Source organism: Botrytis byssoidea (genome assembly GCF_014898295.1).
Source record: "Botrytis byssoidea strain MUCL 94 chromosome Unknown BBYS_002, whole genome shotgun sequence".
NCBI lineage: Eukaryota > Fungi > Ascomycota > Leotiomycetes > Helotiales > Sclerotiniaceae > Botrytis > Botrytis byssoidea.
Genome location: NW_024065843.1, coordinates 1435139 through 1456066, shown reverse-complemented (window position 1 = coordinate 1456066; position 20928 = coordinate 1435139). Strand labels below are relative to the sequence as shown.

Sequence of the window (20928 nt, the reverse complement as noted above, 5' to 3'; positions counted from 1 at the left end):
GAAATCGCTGTGCCAATTAGTTCGGAGGCAATATTTAATATATGCAGCTTGACAACTCGAATTATTACCCGTACGGAGTAGAGCATCTAATAATTAAATCAAGAGGCAAAAACCCTGTCGTCCGAATAGCTTGTGGACGTGTTCGGCGTACGAAGTTGTGGATTGTATATTACAGCCATGATCCTAACTGCTTGAACACGAATCGTATCCATTGCTAGAGCAGACTGTAACGCCAAACGCCTAGAGTTCGGCAGGTAAAGTTATGAACGGCAAGCGGTCAGAAGTTTAATCAGCAAGAAGACATCAAGATTCAAATGTACAGAGTATGCCTCTGGATCCATGATGTCAGAAAGCAAACTTAATATCTTATTCTGTATCCTTTACGCCAATCAGTATCTGTATCTGATTCACAGGACGGGAAGACGACAAGTAGTCGTAAGATGCGGGGGGGGGGCCAAATCCAATCCCGATCCGACATATTTCTCTTTTGAGAGATCTATCAATATCGTTACTTGACAGCTTGGATGAAGGTTAAAATCTTCGGCTTTACTAGATTGACTTTTTAGATTTGATTAGGAGGCTGACTCGCGATTCCTTACCCTATGATACGATACATCGTATCGTGCGTCTGCCAAATGTACCACGTGACTATAGTTCTCGGTATCGATAGCTGAGCTGAAATGGTGTAGATACCTGGATACTAGTTGCTTTAAGGAATGCTCTAATGGAGGGGTAGAAGAGGTTGAAGAAGTTTAAAGAAAGACAAAGTCCAAGCTAACGCCAAAGCCATAAGCCAAACGCCGAACTTTATGTTCGTAATTATCGGGACAAAATGTCCGCTGCTGCAATGCACATCTCATGGGAATGAACTATGAAGATCTTGGAAAATAGCGACAGTCATGTAGGTTTAATGGCCAATGATCCGTACATTCTACTCTACTCATCAGTCTACTTTCATGGTTCACGTCTAGGTACAGTAGGTTGGATTGGATCTACATAGAAACGTTTCTCGTCTTTCATGAATTCTCAAAAATGCATCGTTCATTCATTCCTTCATTCCTTCCGTGTTGCATCATGGCTGACATCTTATATACATACTACTTATACTAGTTGTATATCATTTCAATCCAGTATCAAACTCAAACTCAAACTCAAAATCAAAATCAAAATCGAAATCGAAATCGAAATCAGGATATTTATCTGCACGTGATGACGGGAATTATCTCGGAAATCGTGATTCGGGATCCCATCACATACTTATTAGTAAGCACATAAGGTTAACTTACATCATCGTTCTAGAATGGAATTATTGGGCTGCAAGGAGCTTACAAACTGCCAAACTGCATCATACATACCACCATTTCCGAAGATAAAAATTTCTCGGTCTTTGAAAATGAGAGATGGGAGATGGTATAAGACAGTTAGGTAGGTAGGTACTATTTAAAAGAAGAAAAAGAATCAATTTCTTTGTGAAATTAATGAATCAATATTAATATCAATATCAATATCAACATCAACATCAACATCAACATCAATATCAATATCATATCAATATCACATCTCTACATCATCCTGTCATTTTCTCGGGATTTGATTCCAACTCCTCCCCACTTCTTTAAAGAAAGACTTTTGAACGACATCATCGACTGACAGCTTATTAACGACCCATTTTCACGAAAACAAAACGTACGATTGATTCAAAGGTACAACAAAACATAAATAACCGCAAATACAAATACAAATACAACAACATAATCAAGCAGAACGATTAATCTACTTTTTCAAAGCTTCTTGCAAGAATCAATCAATCTTTATATTACCCCTCAATTCGATCTCCAACCTACAAGTAAATAGCTTGCCACTACTATATATAAAATATGAAGATTCTTACCAAGGAAGAAGAGGCTGAGCACTACAATGCTACTTTGAAGGGTGGCATTACAGGAGGTTTCATTGGTCTCGCAATGGTATATATTTATTTGCCTTCTCAGGATCTCACTCAAACAAAACTGACCAAATTTCTCAGGGTGGCGCCGCACTCTATGTAGCCAACAGACGATTCCACACCATCCGCAGTCTCACCATTCCCATGAAAAGTTTCCTCGTCTCATCATCCGGTACTTTCGCCGCCATCATCAGCGCGGATCGCGCATCTCGCTCATACGAATGGGATCGCGACCCCTCGCGAAATTACAAGGACAAATCGACGCTCCTTCTCGAACAAGAAAAAGCCAACGAGACTCCTGCGCAGCGTCTCAAGGCATGGGGAAAAGAAAACCGATACTCAATCGTTACCGCATCGTGGGTGGCCAGTATGGGAATCGCCTTTGGGATGGTTTCCAAAAACAAATATTTGACTGGAGCCCAGAAGTTGGTACAAGCAAGAGTCTATGCGCAAGGGTTGACATTGGCTGTATTGGTTGCGTCAGCGGCATTCGAGATGGGAGATGCGAAGAAAGGAACAGGAAGGTGGGAAACGGTTACGGTGTTGGATCCAAACGATCCGGAACATAAACACTTGATCCAGAAGAAGATCCACCACGAAGCTTATGAAGGAGAGGATTTATGGCGTGGTATGTTCCAATCATTTTCAGAGTGCTTTGGCCAAACTTTGAACCTATACTAATCGATATACATAGATATGGTAGAAGCTGAAGAGCGCCGCATTGATGAACGCAAGAGAGTAGCGGAAGAAAGAAACCACTCCTCGGGAAAGACATCCCCGGGTAAAGAAAACAAGGATAAAATCTCTATGGAGATGAAGAGTGCTGGAAAAGTAGCATTTGCAGATGCCAAGGAAAGAGAAGAGAAGAACCAGGCCGAGCAAGCTGAAAAGGAAGCGGATGCGAAAAACGAGTCGGCACAGTCTGAACCAAAAGTGAATGGTAGAAATAAGATCTAAAAATGGAACGTCTGGTTGCCCAACCTTTCTGGTGTTTTGTATGGGCATTGGATGGCGCGCTGAGTGATTTCTGGATGATAGATGGGGGTAATTAAAAAAAGGGGGGTGTTTGGAGAAGGGGTCGAGTAATTTTGTATATACTCCGGTTCTTGTATCATTAGAATGACAGACAAACATGTCTCAAGCACTTTTTGTCCATTCGTCGACTTGCATTGTAGTGGTATATGGTATATCCAAAATCATCCTCATTCTCTATCTGGCAAGCGCCAATTGCACAAGTCGAAATACTCGGTTGACAAAAATAGGAGCAGGGAATACCTACCATCGCTCATTGCTTGGGATGGCGAGTGTGATTTAGCATCCGATTTGCAGTGATTGCAGAGGCCAGGAACGAAGAGTTTCTCGGTGGATAAATATTCTTCTGTCAATAATGCACCAGGAAATTCACTTATACCTAGGTAGGTATACAATACAGTAATTGCAGCTATCGTCTGATACCGTGGGAGAAGGTAAAAAGGGCCTTTTCTTCTTTTCTTATAGTGTTAAATTGTCGGGTTGGAAATGTACTGGTATGTATGGCCTTGTGGGGTGTGAATGGAAGTAATATTTAATGATCGATGGTTGATGTTTGAATCTTTGAATGGTAGGGTTGGGAATATAGGAGGAGGGGGGGGGTGGAAAGTGGCTTGGGTTGGTCTGCTTTTTTCGTTCACTACCTACTAGGCAGTTTGAGTAATTGTAAAGAAAGGAGTTGGGTGGTGAGAGAATTGTTTGTCGAATTGGTTGGGTGGGTGGAATTACTGATGCTGTTGAAAGGTAATTGGCATTGCGGATTAAAGTTTTAATCTGTGTTTTTTGAGAGGGGGATTTGGGGTTGTGTCTGAATTTTTGGTTTCCTCGATTATGGGAGATCTTTCGTGATTGTCTTGGTCGATCGAGATGTGGAGTGTTATTATTTTGTATAGTAATACGTGGGAATGGATGGTGACTGCGGAAGTCTGGAATACAGACTGCCGATGTTTCCTTGGGAGTATTGAGTCGAGTCGAGTCGAGTCGAGTCGATTCTGGATACGATCAGTTGAGCGTGTATGTCTAAGATACTATGACTTTAAAAGCTACAGTGGCACGCATAGTTCATTGCGAATGGAAAGCTACAGAACTAGTTCGACTGTCTATTAGTCCGGATCTTGGATTGTTTTGTAGGGCTTGAAAGAGGAGGCAGCTCTAGACGATATACTAGATCAAGTCTGAGAATCGGTTGCAGGATGTGAACATGTAGTGTTATCATCTACTTCCTAAATCCAAGGAGGGGGGGGGTCTTGTTCCGAATGTTCAGGAGATCACACATGGGATATGTCGTACCATACACATTATCCAATTATCGATTGGTCGTCTATGTTCTTTGAACTTTTGCCTTGTTTGAAAAAAGTACCCCTTCTCGCATTATTGGTGTGCTCTTATAGGTACAGGATCCTCGATAGATCAGTCTTGTGTTTTCTCGTTCTACAATATCTGCAGGATGAAAGCTACAACCTCCCAATAACCAGACAAAATAAAGGTCATCAATGTTGATGAGTCTCAAATTTGACCAGATTGCCTTTGGGCTAAAACTATGGCGTTTGTTTTGACCAAACCCGACTGTAGACAAATACTCAGATCGTATATAAACAATACTCTTCAATGTTTGATTTATTCGATGCCGAGTTACTACATCTGCGCAGAAGCATTGTCAAGTAATACAGAGTTAGATTTCCATCTTCCGGCTCTCTTGTCTACAGAAACACTTGCTCGAAAAGATGTCAATGTAAGGAACATCTTGTATATACTATTGGCGGAGAAAGCTTTTGGGAATTTTGAATAAATAATCCGGCGATGGAGAAGGATTGTGAGTTTGAGAGGATATCTCTTGAGCTGAGTGCGGAGTTGGTTGCGGAGGGGAGTATCAGATCGCTATTGGTAGACGTTCGTAGAGCTGAATTGGATGGTGTTGAAGAGCGGCGAGAGTGTACTTGTATTGGGATTCATGATGAAGGAACTGCTAGTGTAGAGTAAATGTTTCAACAGCTGATGCTGATGGAGAATAAGGCTCGTGCTAGGAATTAGTTGATAGGACTGCAACTTCAGGAACGCTTGAGCGTGAGTGGTGAATTAGAGATACAGAAGTCTTGGGGAAGCAAAGATAATGGTTTCGCAGCTGGTGAGATGGGAAATCGGACTTTCTAAAGTTCCAGATTGAATTTCGACGACGCAAGATGTTAGTTTGAACCTGTGAATATAATGTTGGAGGTAGCTTCGAAAGTGATGTGGATGGACACAACCTTCAACTCCACCAGAATAAATGATACTACTAATGGTACCATATTTCTTCTCATAGTTCAAATGGTGAACTTTTGCTTTGATCATGCTATTTGATGTAGATAATTGGACTTGGCGATTTATTTTCTCGTCCAGTTGAGATCTTTCATTTCATGCAAGGAATGGTCAATTGCTCGAGGAGTGTTGAATGTCGAATATTATTCTTCGGGCTTTCAGTATGTGGATACAACAATTAAGAAGAGGTCGTGGCAGACTTCATCTAAGTACTATAGTTGAATTGCTACTCTGTTTCAATTTTGTAAGGAGTAGTAGGTATATATGAAGTCATGCGAATAATTTACCTGAAAGCCCAGCACTTTTGCAGAGACATGTGAATGAATACTTGAACCACGAAGGCTTCATACATGTGCAATTATATTCGTCTATGAAGTCATCGTGCAAGTTCTCTGAAGGGTTCAGAGATTAATTCAAGGTTAATCCATAGTTATGAACAAAGCGTCAAGAATGAGAAGATGTGCGTTTTATTTCTATGTACAGTGGTTTCACTCCAATCTCTTCAAATTACAAAATTATACATTACTATCAAATCACACCCTCAGTCCTGCTCGAGTATCATCTCAAGAGCTAGCTTCGGCAAGGATTACATCCGCAGCCTTCTCACTGATCATGTAGATCGATAGTGCAATGTACATGCCCGGAATCTTTGGGAAGACACTGGCATCAACAACTCTCAATCCATCGACACCTCTGACCTTGAAGTTGGTATCCAAGACTGCCATTTCATCATCATCAGCTCCAATAGGACAAGAACACGATGCGTGATGTCCCCAGGCCTCATCAAGAGCAAATTGCTTAAGATCTTCCTCAGAAGTAATGCTCTCATCTGGCCAGATACGGGTAAAGGAGCCATCGAGCGGAATGAGGTTCTCGAATGCCTCGATTCCAAATTTCATTCCCTCGTATACAGCCTGGAGATCCTCATCGCCGCCAACACCGGTGTCGAAATAGTTGAACACGATCTCGGGGGTATCACGGGGATCGGCAGATCTCAAATTGACGGTTCCGGCATTGTTGCGCGAGTGCGCTTTGAGAGTCAACCAAGTCCAGATATTGCGCTTTGCGAGTGCGTGTACGGAGTAACCGGGGAAGTATCCGTTGAAGTAAGCGGGAACACCTCCGAGGTAGAGATCTTGGACTCCGTCTGCAACGGAGGAATGTTTAGGATATGCGAGAGCGATACCGTTGGTAGAGTATCCACCCTTGAGCAAAGGAAGAGTTTCCCATTGTTCGAGACAGGGATCAGTGCCATTGAGGAATGTACATTCTTTGAGTAAGGAGAAGTCGGATGTGGAGTTTCCGACAATACCAACTTCGTAGCGATCTTGCATGTTGGTACCGACACCGGGTAAATCAACAATAACTGGGATACCGAATTTCTCGAGCTCAGCCTTGGGACCAACACCGGATAATTTGAGAATTTGAGGGGTGTTGAATGTACCACCTGAGACGATAACTTCTTTGGTGGCGGTAACACTTCCGTAGGTGCCTTCGGAATCGTCTACGTTTTTGCTTCGGGGATCAGCGCGATAGAGAGATTTTCCAACAATGAATTCAACTCCAGTGGCTCTTGGTTTAGCGGCAGTAGTGTTGAATTGGACCTTGGTAACAAGAGTGTTGAGTTGCACGTCTAACTTGTATTTCTTGGATCCATCCGAGTTAGTAGCGTTTGCAACGCTCCAGACAAAGTCTCGAGGAGAAGAACGAGAGTATTCTGGGAACTTCATAGCGAGAGGAACCTGATACAAAGCATCGACGTGATCACGATTTGGAGAATCATTGTTGATATCCAGGGCGAGAACTTCAGCCAATCCAGTGACTGTGGTGATCAAGCTTCCAAGAAGACCCTTACCCATAGTTGTAGCTGCGGCAATAACGAGCGAAAGAACCTTTTGGTCTTGAACAATGAGTTCTGGGTTGGTAACCTCGGTCTGCAACCAGCCGTCAAAACCATGGCCTGTGACATCTGTGCTGAGGTAGTGACACGATTCAAGTTTTTTGTAGTATTCGCGCATCTTTGATGGTTCCCAGGAATCATCGCCGGTTATGTTTTGGATGTATTGCCAATCGGTTTCTTGGGGCAAGATGGTGATCAAAGCATTGTGCTCAGCGCATCCACCCAGTGTTCCTGTTCTTGGGTAAAGGATTCCCAAAGGAGTTGCGCCTAGAATGTTGATTAGCAAGGTCCAGAAAATTTCGACTTAAACTCGACAAGAGGAAACTGAATTACCTTCAGGTGGATCAAGACCAACATAGAAGTCTCCGTCAGCGGTCTGGTACGTCATCTTCGAGTCTCTTGCTTGTCTGGTCTCATTTGCGTAATGCTGAACAAAGAAATCCCATCGAATTGGATCGTACTCTGAAGCCAAAACATGCAATGCAGGAACTTGCATCTCAATATCATCTCCATGGTCCTCTCCAGCATCAATAAGCAAGACTGAATGACCTGCTAGAGCAAGTCTTGCGGCTACAGGAGCACCTCCCGGCCCACTTCCTACTACAACATACTCATAGGGATCAAGAGTAATGTTCGCGGAACTCGATGTGGCGTTCGCGGTACGTTGGTGAAGATGTTGATGTGTATGTTGAGACTTGCTGCAAACGTGTTAGTCAGCTGCGAGAGTATACTTATGGAGATTCCGGTACTTACAATGCAGAAGCCGTAAGACTGAAAAGAGCGACAAGGCCCAAAGATCTTTTGGGAAACATGGTACTTCCAGAAGATCAAATGAAACCAAAGAAAATAAAGACAATTGCCAAGGAATGAAGGAGTGACTGTGTGTGTGAGGAGAGATTGTCCACGATGCTGGATTGAACTTTATATATTGTCGAGGCCATCCACTGCACCACTTCTAATGGGACTGTATTCGCAATCTCTCACCCTTTACTCTTCATGATCGTTAATACAATCCCTGAAGGGATCGCAGCATAAAGGGAGGTGTGAAGATCATTACCAGGTGTTTGGCTGGTGGAATACACAGTGTATGCTCGCGATACCTTGATCCAACAGTCGTGATGTTCATGAGGAATTCCCAATACGATTTTGATAATGAAATTCAAAAGTGGAGAAAGACATAGGGATCAAGCATTCAATTTCCCAAACCGGTAGAGATCTAAAATTTGCACACGAGATGCTTGTCCTTCCCCTCCCAAAACGTTTCTAGAAGTACATTTTTCCTCGAATTTTAGTTGACACGCCCCGCAAAAGCTTGATTAGAGCTTGCATGGGACCCCAGACTCTTCAATTTTCGACGTCAATGATTAGAGTAATGATGTGCTAGTTCATCTTGGATGTAAACGCGAATTACAGCCGTAATTACTAAAAGTCCCTTTTTGGCAAAATGCCTGACAATCGTTGCAGATCTTCCTCTTTGACAGCTCAACGGTTGTCAAAGCTTCTTTATGGGGGTCGAGAATAAGTCTACGGAGTAAGCGAATTCTGCTAGCGCAGGGGGGGGGTTAGTGCCGGGATTTAATTGTGATGTCAGAGTTAGCGGTGTGGTGCACATTAGTACATTGATGAAAATAGATTGACAAATCAAAGATGAATATATGTAGAGCCTCAGCAATGGAAAGGCTCGCCTGCCAAGAAGGTTTGGCGAAGACTGTCTATTCAAAACGACGAAGAAAAATCCAGCCCAAAATGAAGAGATTTAAAATATTGAGGTACTGTTGACCAATCAGATCTCGTGCTGTGGGTTATAATTAGATATGTACATTGCGTTTGCGTCCTTCGGGGAGTCTCAGACCCAGTTCAAACGCTCGTGAATTAAAACGAAATTCGAAGGAAAATAATTCTGGAATGTTTATCTCATAATGCACGCCGGCGTTTCATAAATAAACTCCCCAACCTTCTTTAATAATAATAAAGCCATGAATGGAATGCCTTCAGACAGCGTTGCAATGAGAACTGGTCAAGAACTTTGTACTTGAAGCATCGACGTCATCAAGTGGAATGAAATCATTATTCTCGGTCTTCTTCGGCGCTGAAGCTTTAGAGCTCATGAATGATCTCTTGCCAGTCGTTCCGGCAGTTCTTTGAGTGCTCACTGCGGCAGTTGTCTGTAATTTTGGCATTATCATATTCAGTAGAGGTCGTAATGCTGGTAAGCACCCGCAGAATATGCCAACGTGCATTTCGAGAGTACTCCAATATCCCGCTGGACTGTAGTCCCCTAAAATATTATTCAGTAAAAACATTTCAGAAAATCAGCGCTAAACTTACAGGTTATGTTTGTTGTATTGGCAAATTCAATGAGCGCATGAAGTCGTATGATGCTTATTGCAGTAACGCTGTTTATAATTAGCAAACAAGAAGTACCAAATAATTGAAGAAAGTCTTACAATAGTCCTAGAGCTTAAGGGGCCTGTTAGCAAAATCCTATCGACTGAGAGGCAGATTCAAGCTTACAGAACATAAACATAATAGTTATTTTTTTCGTTGGAGACATGACCAGTTTGGACAGTTTGTTCAGTGGCAGGCCAATGACTATAATATCCAAAACAATATTGAGAATAGAACTTAGCCATCCTTGGAGATTGATATTGTTACAAGTTCCAGTGTGCAAGCCATCCCATTGATTCCATCCATAGCTAATCGGCCAGCATTGAAAGATTGTTGCTATCACAAAGCTAATACCATAGGCAACAGAAAGTCCGAGTGTGCCCCAAACATAATAGATGAAGGGCTTCTCGCGAAAAACTCGAAGGAAAAGAAGGCAGAATGTAACTTTGGTCATGGCCATTGCAGCAAGATAAAAACATTCGCCCAGAAGATAGTACTGATTCACGTTAGCTCCTAGCCAATGACTTCTAAATCAGGTGTACAAACAAACAAAACATTTGTGATTTCATCAGCTGTCAGAGTCCACATATCTTTTCCGAGGCCATTGTTGGCCACTATGATTTGCATTAGTATGATAACTTAAGCCCGTGAATGGTACTCACAGATGACAGAGAAAACAGTCGGAGGGGTTGCCAAAGCCTAGATTACATTAGCTGAGCTCGTACCTTTCTAGATTGAAAGCTGTAGACTAACCACAACAACACACATTGACCAGTCATCCATACCCCATTGCCTTACTTTCAAAGCGGTGGCCAGCAACCGTCCAAAGAAGGCTAGCAAGGCAACACAACCTCCAATAACGCCAATATACTCGCCATCTTTTCTCCTATCTCGCACCGGTGCGCTACACATGGTCTGGGTAACATTTTTGGTAGCTTTGAAAGGTTAGACAGCCCGGTGAGGGGGATTTCTTCACTATTCTAACGAATCTAACTTACTGAGAAGTTCAAAAATAGTGCAGCTTTGCATCGCGCAGAGTGTAATGCTCTCTTGTAATTCAGCGTTTGTGCAAAGACATATGATATCTGTCGCATCACATCCAGACGTTGGAATAGCTTGTGCCATACATTTTAGCTAGAGAGGTCGTCAGAAGAGCCAGCAAGAACAAGATACTCAATGAAACTTACCGAGCAAGTCGGGTATGATGCTTGGGCGGCCGCTAAAAGAGAGGCGGACGAATCCCTGGGGATTAACGAGGACTGTGCTGTACAAACCATGGTCAAACTGGCCACGACAGCCATAATATTGAGGGACAACTTCATGATGACTCCTTAGTACCTTTGGTCGCGTAAATATCAACGATAGTATTAACGACAGTAAAGTACGAAATGAAAGGAAGGAATTCAAAAAGCCAAAAAAACTACAACGAACGCTATCGTAAACTTGGGAGAATCTGATCATGTATAAGTGCATGTATTATAACCCTGCGAATATTAAACATTATGCCATGCTCCAACAACCTTGAAGCTGGAATTTGCAAGCAAAGTGGGACGAATGCTGATGTCAAAGTTTGTCGTTGATCTGCCCCATAATTTGTTCTGCTTCTAGTCAATGGTCGTGGCCGTCATGTCCCTTACCTGTTGGAATCCCCGACATGGTAAGTCAGTGAGTGGGTTTTGGATAACTGTATCCGTGGTCTCGTGTCGACCCCTTGAGGGGATTCTATCCATGTTTCTTGGCAAGATGCTGTCTTGGGAATTTTACCAATCGAGCAAGTACAGTGCTCATCCAACCAACGAAAAGTAGGAATTAACCCAACAGTGGTGCGGCATATTTCGAGAAGCTTGAACCATCCTACTCCCACCCTACTTCATAGATGATTGCCTATCACAATCGGGGACGTCGAATTGCGACAGAATACTACGAAACATTCGAGCTATCGAAACGTTCTAATGGGGCCGTACTTCATGTGTATCGATAAATTCTCCGAAATTCAAATAGAGGAACTGAAAACGTTTGGGAAAACGGTTCTTTCTTTCTATCGTACCATGATCTACCAATATAGACTTTAGACTTTCGGTCAAACTTAGGTGTATGCTTCCAATTGGCATCGACATGGTTGGGCTGCTTTGACCGTTAGATTTTCATCTATTCCATACGATCTTGGACTGAACTCGGCTCTTGAGAGAATGGGTGTGAAGAGTTTTCCCGGGGTTTGTGCCATGCTCATTGCTCAGCCATGTTTGTGGAAGCACAAGCCTTAAAGAGGTTGATGCTAGACAAGGAAGGTATCGTCCAATTGTTTACTAAAGTTGCGTAGGGGGTGAGTAGGAGGTCGGGAGTCAGATAAACTTTTCCACGGCTGTCAGCTGCCGTACGTTAGTTGTTGAGACCGAAGTATATCAGAATTTTACCAAACATTTGAGGTGAAGAATTCAAGAAAAGGAGTAATATGGAATCTGGTTCATTGGTGCTTCAAAAGTAAACAAAGTGTAGTTATGATTATTGGGATGTGGCTTTATCGGCGCTCGGTCATAGTCACATGGTTCTACTGGCTATCTTGGGCATATTTTACTATAGCTACACCCAATATTGTAAACCTACCTAGTAAGTAATGTTACATCCAACGAGTGTACCATATTTCTTAATCTTTTCCTGTTTTTCGAGTATACGTACCCAAGTAATGAATATCCTCGACTCCCAAGACTGAAGCAGTTGAAGACACTGGGGTATACTGCTCCTAACTTCCCTATCTGCAAGATCAATCTTATAAGATTTACTCCCTGACCGAAAGATTACCTACTAGAGTAACCTAGGCCCTATGCTTGTTGACCTAATGCTTGTCAATGAAGGCACTGCCGATCACTTCAAAGTCTGTTGTCGATCCATATACCGCTCATGTGTCCCATTCAAGCCGTGAGGAGTATTTGAGCAATTTGGATTCCCACTCTTGCTCGACTACAACTTCCAAGTAGAAGATAATGGATATCCGCGTACACATACCCTTGTTTCCCCGTTTTGTCCTCCGGGTTAGGCTAGCTATTCGAAGCTTTGAACAATATCACTAGCCAGTGGAAAATATCCTATTTCATGATATGTCATGAGTTTCTCATCTAACATTCAATTGTGAAAGATTTGTTACATTTCATCGTGTCAATCGTCCCACTTCACAGTCACTCCTTTAACATTCCAAGATGAAGTTTTCGTCGTCCATTCTTTACTTCCCACTTTTGTGTACGAATGCCCTGGCATTTCCAACTCTAAATACATCGCCGAAATCTTTTGAGAGGGCTACAGGAAATAGCTGGTACGAGGATCTGAAGAGACGAGTTGAGAATCACCCGGAAGTCAAAAAAAGATTGTTGGTTGATTCTTTGACTACTCCCATCGATGGTAAAACAGCAGACCTGGATTTTGACTTCGAATATCACTAACAGTAAGAAAGTCACCGGAGACCATGTATTTGTTTCACCTAACTTCGACAATGGGGACCAGCGAGGTCCATGTCCAGGATTGAATATGCTCGCAAACCATAACTACATTCCTCATAATGGTGTCGCTTCAATGGTAGAAATTATTGCTGGTGTAAATTCCGTATTCGGGATGGGAATCGAGCTCATCACTGTCCTGGCTATAATGGGAACGGTCGGTGTCGGCGACCCTATCTCACTAAACCCCGGGTTTTCGATTGGAGGCTACACTCCGAAAGTCTCTAACATTCTCGGCAATCTTGATGGTCTTTTGGGAACACCTCGTGGTCTTGACAACGCCCACAATTGGATTGAAGCAGATTCCTCGAATACCCGAGACGACTTGTATGTGACAGGAGACGCATCGACAATGAACATGACTCTATTTTCACAAATCGCCAATGGATCCGATTCTGAAGTCATCACAATGGAAGATATTGGAAAACGCGCCGCCGAACGTCTCGAAGTCAGCATAGCTACCAACCCTTATTTTTACTACGGACCCTACACCGGCATGATTGCACGAAATGCTGGATATGCATTCTCTGGTCGCCTTTTGAGTAATCACACCACTGAGAATCCAGACGGAATTATGACTCAAGGATTAATGCGCACTATGTTTGGCGTCTACTCCGTGAATGGAACATATGTATACAAGAAAGGCTGTGAGCAAATACCCTCCAATTGGTACCGCATTCCTGTCGACTACGGATTAGTACAACTCAACCTGGATATTGTTGCTTGGATGGTAGCAAACCCAACACTAGCAAGTGTCGGAGGCAATACCGGTAAAGTAAATACCTTCACTGGTCTTGATATCAGTAATGTCACCGGTGGCGTTCTCAATGTCGAGACCCTTTTGGAGGGCAATAATTTGATGTGCTTTGCCCTTGAAGTTGTCAAGACATTCGGGCCCAATTCTCTTTCGCCTTTGTTTGCTACAATTGCCGTACCCTTGCAATTATTGACCGATGCTCTTGATACATCAATCTTGGATCTTGTTGGGTGCCCAGTCTTTGCCGATTTAAGTAAGGATGGAAAATCATTGTTTGAAGGACTTCAGGATACTTATCCAGGCGCTGCGAAAAGTGGTGTCGCGTTTTAGGGGGTAGAAAGCTGAAATTTGGGGTTTGGTGCTTGGCCATCATTGTTATAATTATAATTTTAATAATTGCAGCATTGCACAATTGTTTTATTTTTCTAGAAATGCAGTGCAATCTATCTTCGTCCTTGGAGCTATAGAATTTTTTCGATGTTCTAAAACAAGGCCTTACAATTTGCTTAGTGTAGGACGATTGTATCCCATCTTGTGCAGCCCATGATGTTGTTGCAATGTCAGGGCTCAATCTTCCATCTCGGTTGCGGAACCGCAGTTATGGCAGATACAAACAAAGCAAGTAAATTATATCAACAGAATCGTATTCTTCCCTTATCTTTGGTCCCTAGAAATTCTCTTAAACTCTAATCATTCCGAGATCCAAAATTGATCATAGGATCCAGAAGGACTCATTTTCTAATAGATTTGCAAGACAAATCCCATCAATATAACATTCTCTGCGGGTTCGACCCTGCAATCATTGCACGTGATAAGCAAATTATACAAACTTGCCAAACTCTGGTGCGAGGGCTTGGGACCAGATAAGGAGCGGCCCGCTCGAAGAAATTAGCTTGGGACTCGTAAACGGTCTATGTACTGCCATCCTCTAAACGCACTTTACTGGCCTTAATGGTGCGCACTTTAGTCACGTGTCCATGCGCATGCTACCCCTTACCCACAAGTTCTTTAGTCGAGAAATATGTCGAATGGCGTATAGTTGTATACCGGCAGATGATTTGTTTATTAAGCTATTAGGAAAAGCATTTTGCATTCTCTCAAGTACGTACTAGTTCTTCAACTCTAACACTTGATTAAATAGGCGCCCACAAGTATAAACGCGACATGTTAGAACCACTCGTCTAATCCTGACGCTGAATCGCATGGCGGCGATGAATGCGGTCGCAGCGATGCGTACTTTTAAGAGAGTGGCGCTGAAGCATACTTTAGAGGGGAACTTTAAATGAACATTTTCACCCCTCAGTACAATGAGAAATGGGCCCTGAATTTCGGACCTTTTCATACATATCTCAGAAGGATCCGAATCCATCCACTGCTGCGAAGGACATAGCCGAGACCCTACGAACGACATGTACGCGCCGACGAGGTAATGCTATGTTCAGAGACATGTTTATCCGGATTAATTACACTGTGAGGCTGGGGTTGGATAAGCCGTGGAATTATGTCGGCCTTCACTTTGCTCGCGATCAGTATGGGACGAAAAGAACATATATAGTAGGAGAAGTACTTTGAATATTGCTTCATCATCAGCTCAACTTTCAATATCTTTTAATAAACCAAAAACTATTTCAAAACTCAACTTCAAGCTCTATCTCCTCCATCTGCAAGCCTCATATCAAAACTTACAACTACAATAGTACCATATCTTCGAAACACCATCTAACACCCCAACCATCTCCATCTTATTCTCCGGGTTCTTCTCCGGCCTCGCCATTGCAGATAGTCCCATCTGTAGCAGTATCTGCGCTCACAACAACGACCCCGGTCTCTGGAATGACGACCATACTTCTTCCGCTCAAGTAGACTACATCATCGCTAACCGCGGTGAATACGTAACAGGTAGTGTACAAGGCCACATGTGCGTTGCGATTATTGGATCTGAATATACTATTATCGTGGCAGACTGTCTCGAGCAAATGGCTGCCCAGTGGCAGAGTTATACGGATAATTGGTACTTGTGGAGCTCAATTACTTGTGTTACCGAGACCGCGACGGGAATTATCTCTATCACGGCTTAATTGGATAGGTAGGAAAATATAGTGCAGGTATCTCGGGGTTGCTTGGATGAACATGTGGTTTGACTGTGGTTGGGGAAGAAGATTGGTATTTTCATTTCTTTTGGTGGGTTATATGTTTGGGTGGAACCTTTGAATAGAGAACGCAGGGCACATACTTGTACAAATTGTTGTGTATGAGATCACAGACTAGGAGGATAGAACGAAAAGGAGGACTTGGGAGTTTAAGGATTCTCATAGAAAAATAAAACATCATGTTTGAAAACCTTTGACGTGTTAGCAGCAAATGACAGATGTTTTAAGTACGCTGGGTCCAAAAGTAGCTTCGACACTGCATATGGCTCGTCTACAAGACTCGGAAACTCTCACTACATTCAAATCAAGACTTGTCCGGTACTAAAAAAATTGAGTTTATAATTCCATCCATTTGATTCCATAGCAGCTTTCCATCCTTTCCATTCCATTCATAGACCTTCTTCTGCCCTCATAGTATATGTATTGTTGGAGATATCCATGTTTCTTTCATGAAAAGTGGTGTGGATGACGCTGCAGCATATATCGGAGGTAGGATGTCCAGGATGGAAGAATATAAGACGAATAGAACTAGATATTCTGAGGTCTTTATACCCACAGATATTGCTCTTCATTTCTAGCAATTTCGAGAATCCGGAGTCTTTGAGGTGAGTATTGCTGTTGATGTATGTCTCTACATTCCTTTTTCAAGAACGATTACGATGCTTCAAGTTGCAAGTTGTAATATTTATAACCTGAGATGGCCATGTGTGTGTCCCATCTACTCGGCGCAGACAAGACCTGTTGACTAAAGCTCTGTATGGACGAGTAGAGCAACATACCGAATCGCTCAAATAAAGTCATACTTGGGAGCATTTATATTTACATACTTTATTTGATATTGATTTGTATTCAAGTATGTAATACGTGATATAGGATATATCTATGTATGTATATTTGAAACATTGTAGTTTTGTATGTCCCGGGGTTTAGTTCTGTGGTCCCCAAGCTGGCAGTATCTTCTGCCTCTTTGGTCGAATCTCAATCTAATGAGAGATCTCCTTCTTCAAAAACACAGCATTCCAATACCAGGATTTTCCTGTTGAATCAACCATTGGGCCGAAGAGGTTTTCCACATGTTTGTAAACTTTGTAACCTCTTCTTTCATACCAATCTTGGTTGGAAAACTAGGTGAAGGTTAGAACAATGCAAATATCTCATCTCCGCAATTTATTCAGACAAATTTACCGGAGGAATGACCAGGCCAAGAGCTTTATATTTTTCTTCTCTTTCTGGGTCGACCTTATTAATCGCATTCAAACCCAAAGTCTTGGCGCACAATGGTTCAGAAATGGCTATATTCTCGATTGTATCCATGGCCGTCTTTCCTAGTCCAGTTCCTTGAAGAGCTCGCGAGACGTAAAAAATGGATATCCAGTAGAACCCTTCTGTTTTGGGAACATATCCGAGATTCAAATAATTCTCGGATGGAGGACCTAAGCAGATGTGCCCAATTGGAATGAAAGTTCTCTGCGGTGAGGGGATATCCCGAAGTTTACCTCCAAAGGAAGTGGCAGAGTCAAGTAGAGGCTCTTTCTCTTGGGGATACATCTCAGAATGTTTGAGTAGTTTGGCATCCTTTTCGGGATCAGAATCCGCAAGCACCTGGATAGATAATTTAGAATTCCGAAAATGAAATCGATCTGGGGAAGAATAGTTACAATCCATTGATTATTGAGCTTTCCGCTTTCTTGAGCTTTCCTCCATGATTCAACGCAATCAGAATCCCATCCGCAAGCGATGCGTTGTTGTACTAGTCGCTCAACATGTTTAGGAGAGGTGGGATCCCAAGGGATTAGCACAATTTGAGGCTTTGGGGAGTTGGTGGGGTTGATTAAAGCCATTTTGAATATCTAAATATTGCAGAATTGAAAGGGTCGATAAAAGTATTCATATTTATAAGATTCCGTGAAGTCAACTGTTAGACTACGTTCTGATATCCGAGGATGACGGATAGGCCAGGCCAGGGGATCGAAGGACGCCTTTTGAATAGAATATGATGACAAGTATTCTCCAACCAAGGGTTGAAGGGCGCGAGAAGACATGAGGGTTTTGTTACAGGATTTTTCCATCTAGAGAGAAGTCTTTAGCTTGCTGCCGTCGCATCGAGAGATTCGAGACCTTAGTCTTTTGTTCAATTTCTATGGATATTTTGGACATTCACATCAGTACCTAGCTAGCTCTACATAGGAGATATAAGAGACCAAAATTGATCACCCCAATATATTCTCTGATAAATCAATTAATAGTAAAAGCATAAAAGTATAGAAGTCAATAACATTAAACAAATTCTTGAATAATCTTCAATCATAAAACTATTTAAACATTTAAATTCTCTAAATTCACTCGCCGCTATACAGCTATTCCTCCGACATCGAAAGCGGCACCATAATTTGTGCTCCGAGATTCCCCACTCACATTAGCGTATGCTATTAAATATATAGTTTTGAACAAGTAGCTTCACTCACCAAGAACAGCCAACTTGGTTTGAAAGTGACATGGCCTGATAGTTCAGTGGTAGAATTCTTGCTTTGGGTTATCCAATCTAAATTGTAAGAGGTCTCCGGTTCGATCCCGGATTAGGCCCTTTCTTTTGAATGTTTTTTTTTTGGCTGGGGAGTGTTGTAGATTTTGACGAGTGAAATTATGGGTGCTTTTTTTGTTCGTTCTTTGTGAGGCGCCTGGAAAAGAAGGATCTGAATTCATCTCATAGAAATTGTAATCTGTCTATTTTTATCTACGCATTATTTATACAGGTCTATTTATATATATATAATCTTGCTCAACTGCTTAGCAAAATTGAACAGCACAATATCACGTTTTGGAGTCGAGATCATTTGAGGGCCAATAACTGATTGATCAACATTAATAAGAACCGCTCAGAAAGAGGAAAATTGTTATTTCAATTCGATTGTGAAGGGGAAAATGAAGCAATTCGCTTATCCAACAGAAATGAAGGGTTTTTTTCTACATACTCAACCTTAGATTATTGATTGAATTCTGAAATCTCACTACAATTTATAAAAACATGATATTAACAGTTGGAAATTAGTCTTATCTGAGTGCTTGAATATCCAAAATAACATTATAAGATTACTGAAACAAAGCCAAGTGAAGTCTTGAATGGCTTAGATACTTAGTGAGGTGAGAAACTAGATATAAGAAGAAAAGCTTCTATAATAATATGAACGAATTTCCATTGCAGATTTCAGCTAAATGTTATCAAACTACTTTCCACTGGATAGATTTACCAAGTCTGACCCGGCATACTAGAGCTGCTCGCCGATTTCTACAGGCTAAGGGTGTGTTCTGATATGAGAAGGGGTAGTTGGGCGAGGGAGAGTATGTATGACTAGGGTGCCTTGGGAAAGATCACGAGAATCGAGGTTCGATGGAAGAGCAAGCCATTGAGATGTCGTGGAGGACTAGAATCTTCAGACGCTCACGTTCTTCAGTAAATTGGTTTCAAATTCTATGAGCTGGTTAGTGTGACTCGAGAGATAGAGGGAGGAAGGGGAAACTACCGTTGACGGGGTTGTTTATTAGCGATACCGAAAAATTCACGGGACTCAGAATTGTGGTTGAAGAAGAAGGATTGGACTTCGTACTAAGTGCAAGCTTTTCATATTCGAAAGCAGTTCAATAGTTAGGATGATTTCTTTTTTTTATACTATTCGAAGTTTCTCACCGAGCTTGGGACTCGAAGGCTTCTGGCTGTCGAAGCAAAGTTTGTATTACACGAAACTCTGCCGAGTTCCTCCCAATACCCTCCAAAAGTGCAACATTTCCATTAGAGTCATTCATTCCAAGTTCATGCAACCAAGGTCAAGATTGTAGCTTGTATTTTTAACAGTACTTAGCAGTGAAGAAAGAGCCTTTGTTTTGCAAACTTGTACCATCAAAAGAGGGGGAATGATTTGACTTTAATGCAGATAGAGATGTGAGATTAAAGCAAAAGGGTAGAGCCATTGGGGAGCATCATAAACTAGATATAATAATTCTATGCTAATGCAACGAAGCTTCAAAGCATACAATATTAGTATAGATCATTCGTAGTTTCATTTCACGACAATACAACACTCGATATATCTTTCACCCTTTGAAAAACAAAAGGACTACCAGTATCTTGAAGAGGTAATGACAGACTATTGTCAGGGGTGCTTCAAGATGGAGACACAAATGGAAAATCATTCTAGAAATCCGACCGAAATTCTTCGCGCGAGGGAGTTCGGGTGTACATTGGAGTCCGATGAGGAGCTTCGTGAATTTTCATCGTCATAGCCAATTGAGACTACCAGTCTTTGTTGTCTCCTCGATTGATGCACAAGCCGTCTTCCCAGAATCTGGATACCATGGTACCTGGTAGGATGGCAAATATGGTGAAGTGTATCGCAAAGATTTGCTGGGACTGAAAATGAATGATCATCGACTCGGGCTGAAGTCCGATATATTCCATAATCAAGATAGCGCGATGAGTGGATTTGCCTTGTCCAAGTAACAATCAATTGATATGGTATGGATGAGACTGCATTGTAACTCAACCGTTGCTCCGGGCTCAAGAACAAGAAGTCGAATTCCATCAGGCTCAAGCAGTAGCTTGTATGGAGAAGTCCATATCCCTTCTGATGGGATATCGTCTATTGCTCCATGCCTGGTGGATCAAGCAATGGCCAGAAGTAAGCTGTCAGTCATCGAAAGTATGATCAAATAAAGATAATTCGATTGGCCGACCATTTGCGTTCCCTTGCTTTTTCTGCGGCGCCTTAACCAGTCTTTGATAGATAGCTGCCATGTTGATGTGTGCTTTCATCAAGTTTTAACATTGAGTTCCTTAAATATCAATAACCATGGTAAATGTAGCTCCATTACATATACTCTTGGCCCAAAAATCAAGGCTTCAAAGTTGGTTCTTTGTTTTCTTGAATCCATAAATTGATGGCGGCGTCAACGGCGTAGAACGTTTATTCCCCGTCTTC

General features: G+C 42.1%; 6 protein-coding genes across 6 annotated transcripts; 3 read left to right on the top strand and 3 right to left on the bottom strand.

Annotated features, from left to right (window-relative positions):
• Positions 1 to 1877: 1877 nt before the first annotated feature.
• On the top strand, positions 1878 to 2902 carry EAE97_001213 (uncharacterized protein; the record flags this gene model as incomplete). The annotated part of the gene is made up of 3 exons (XM_038871723.1): positions 1878 to 1967; positions 2027 to 2573; positions 2640 to 2902. 3 exons carry the CDS (start codon positions 1878 to 1880, stop codon positions 2900 to 2902), a joined length of 900 nt encoding a protein of 299 aa, XP_038737624.1.
• A 2933-nt stretch (positions 2903 to 5835) lies between these two features.
• Positions 5836 to 7984, bottom strand: EAE97_001212 (uncharacterized protein; the record flags this gene model as incomplete). The annotated part of the gene is made up of 3 exons (XM_038871722.1): positions 5836 to 7439; positions 7506 to 7870; positions 7926 to 7984. The coding sequence occupies 3 exons, from the start codon at positions 7982 to 7984 to the stop codon at positions 5836 to 5838; spliced, it is 2028 nt and encodes a 675-aa protein (XP_038737623.1).
• A 759-nt stretch (positions 7985 to 8743) lies between these two features.
• On the bottom strand, positions 8744 to 11942 carry EAE97_001211 (uncharacterized protein). Its single transcript, XM_038871721.1, has 9 exons — positions 10748 to 11942; positions 10559 to 10694; positions 10314 to 10495; positions 10223 to 10259; positions 10107 to 10174; positions 9687 to 10056; positions 9620 to 9632; positions 9501 to 9568; positions 8744 to 9450 (listed from the first exon to the last, which is right to left on the bottom strand). The coding sequence occupies exons 1-9, from the start codon at positions 10880 to 10882 to the stop codon at positions 9164 to 9166; spliced, it is 1296 nt and encodes a 431-aa protein (XP_038737622.1). The 5' UTR covers positions 10883 to 11942; the 3' UTR covers positions 8744 to 9163.
• Positions 11943 to 12754: 812 nt separating this feature from the next.
• On the top strand, positions 12755 to 14135 carry EAE97_001210 (uncharacterized protein; the record flags this gene model as incomplete). The annotated part of the gene is made up of 2 exons (XM_038871720.1): positions 12755 to 12953; positions 13006 to 14135. The coding sequence occupies 2 exons, from the start codon at positions 12755 to 12757 to the stop codon at positions 14133 to 14135; spliced, it is 1329 nt and encodes a 442-aa protein (XP_038737621.1).
• A 984-nt stretch (positions 14136 to 15119) lies between these two features.
• Positions 15120 to 15883, top strand: EAE97_001209 (uncharacterized protein; the record flags this gene model as incomplete). The annotated part of the gene is made up of 2 exons (XM_038871719.1): positions 15120 to 15359; positions 15503 to 15883. The coding sequence occupies 2 exons, from the start codon at positions 15120 to 15122 to the stop codon at positions 15881 to 15883; spliced, it is 621 nt and encodes a 206-aa protein (XP_038737620.1).
• A 744-nt stretch (positions 15884 to 16627) lies between these two features.
• Positions 16628 to 18161, bottom strand: EAE97_001208 (uncharacterized protein). The gene is made up of 3 exons (XM_038871718.1): positions 17614 to 18161; positions 17141 to 17557; positions 16628 to 17079 (listed from the first exon to the last, which is right to left on the bottom strand). Exons 1-3 carry the CDS (start codon positions 17794 to 17796, stop codon positions 16939 to 16941), a joined length of 741 nt encoding a protein of 246 aa, XP_038737619.1. The 5' UTR covers positions 17797 to 18161; the 3' UTR covers positions 16628 to 16938.
• Between the last annotated feature and the right edge of the window lie 2767 nt (positions 18162 to 20928).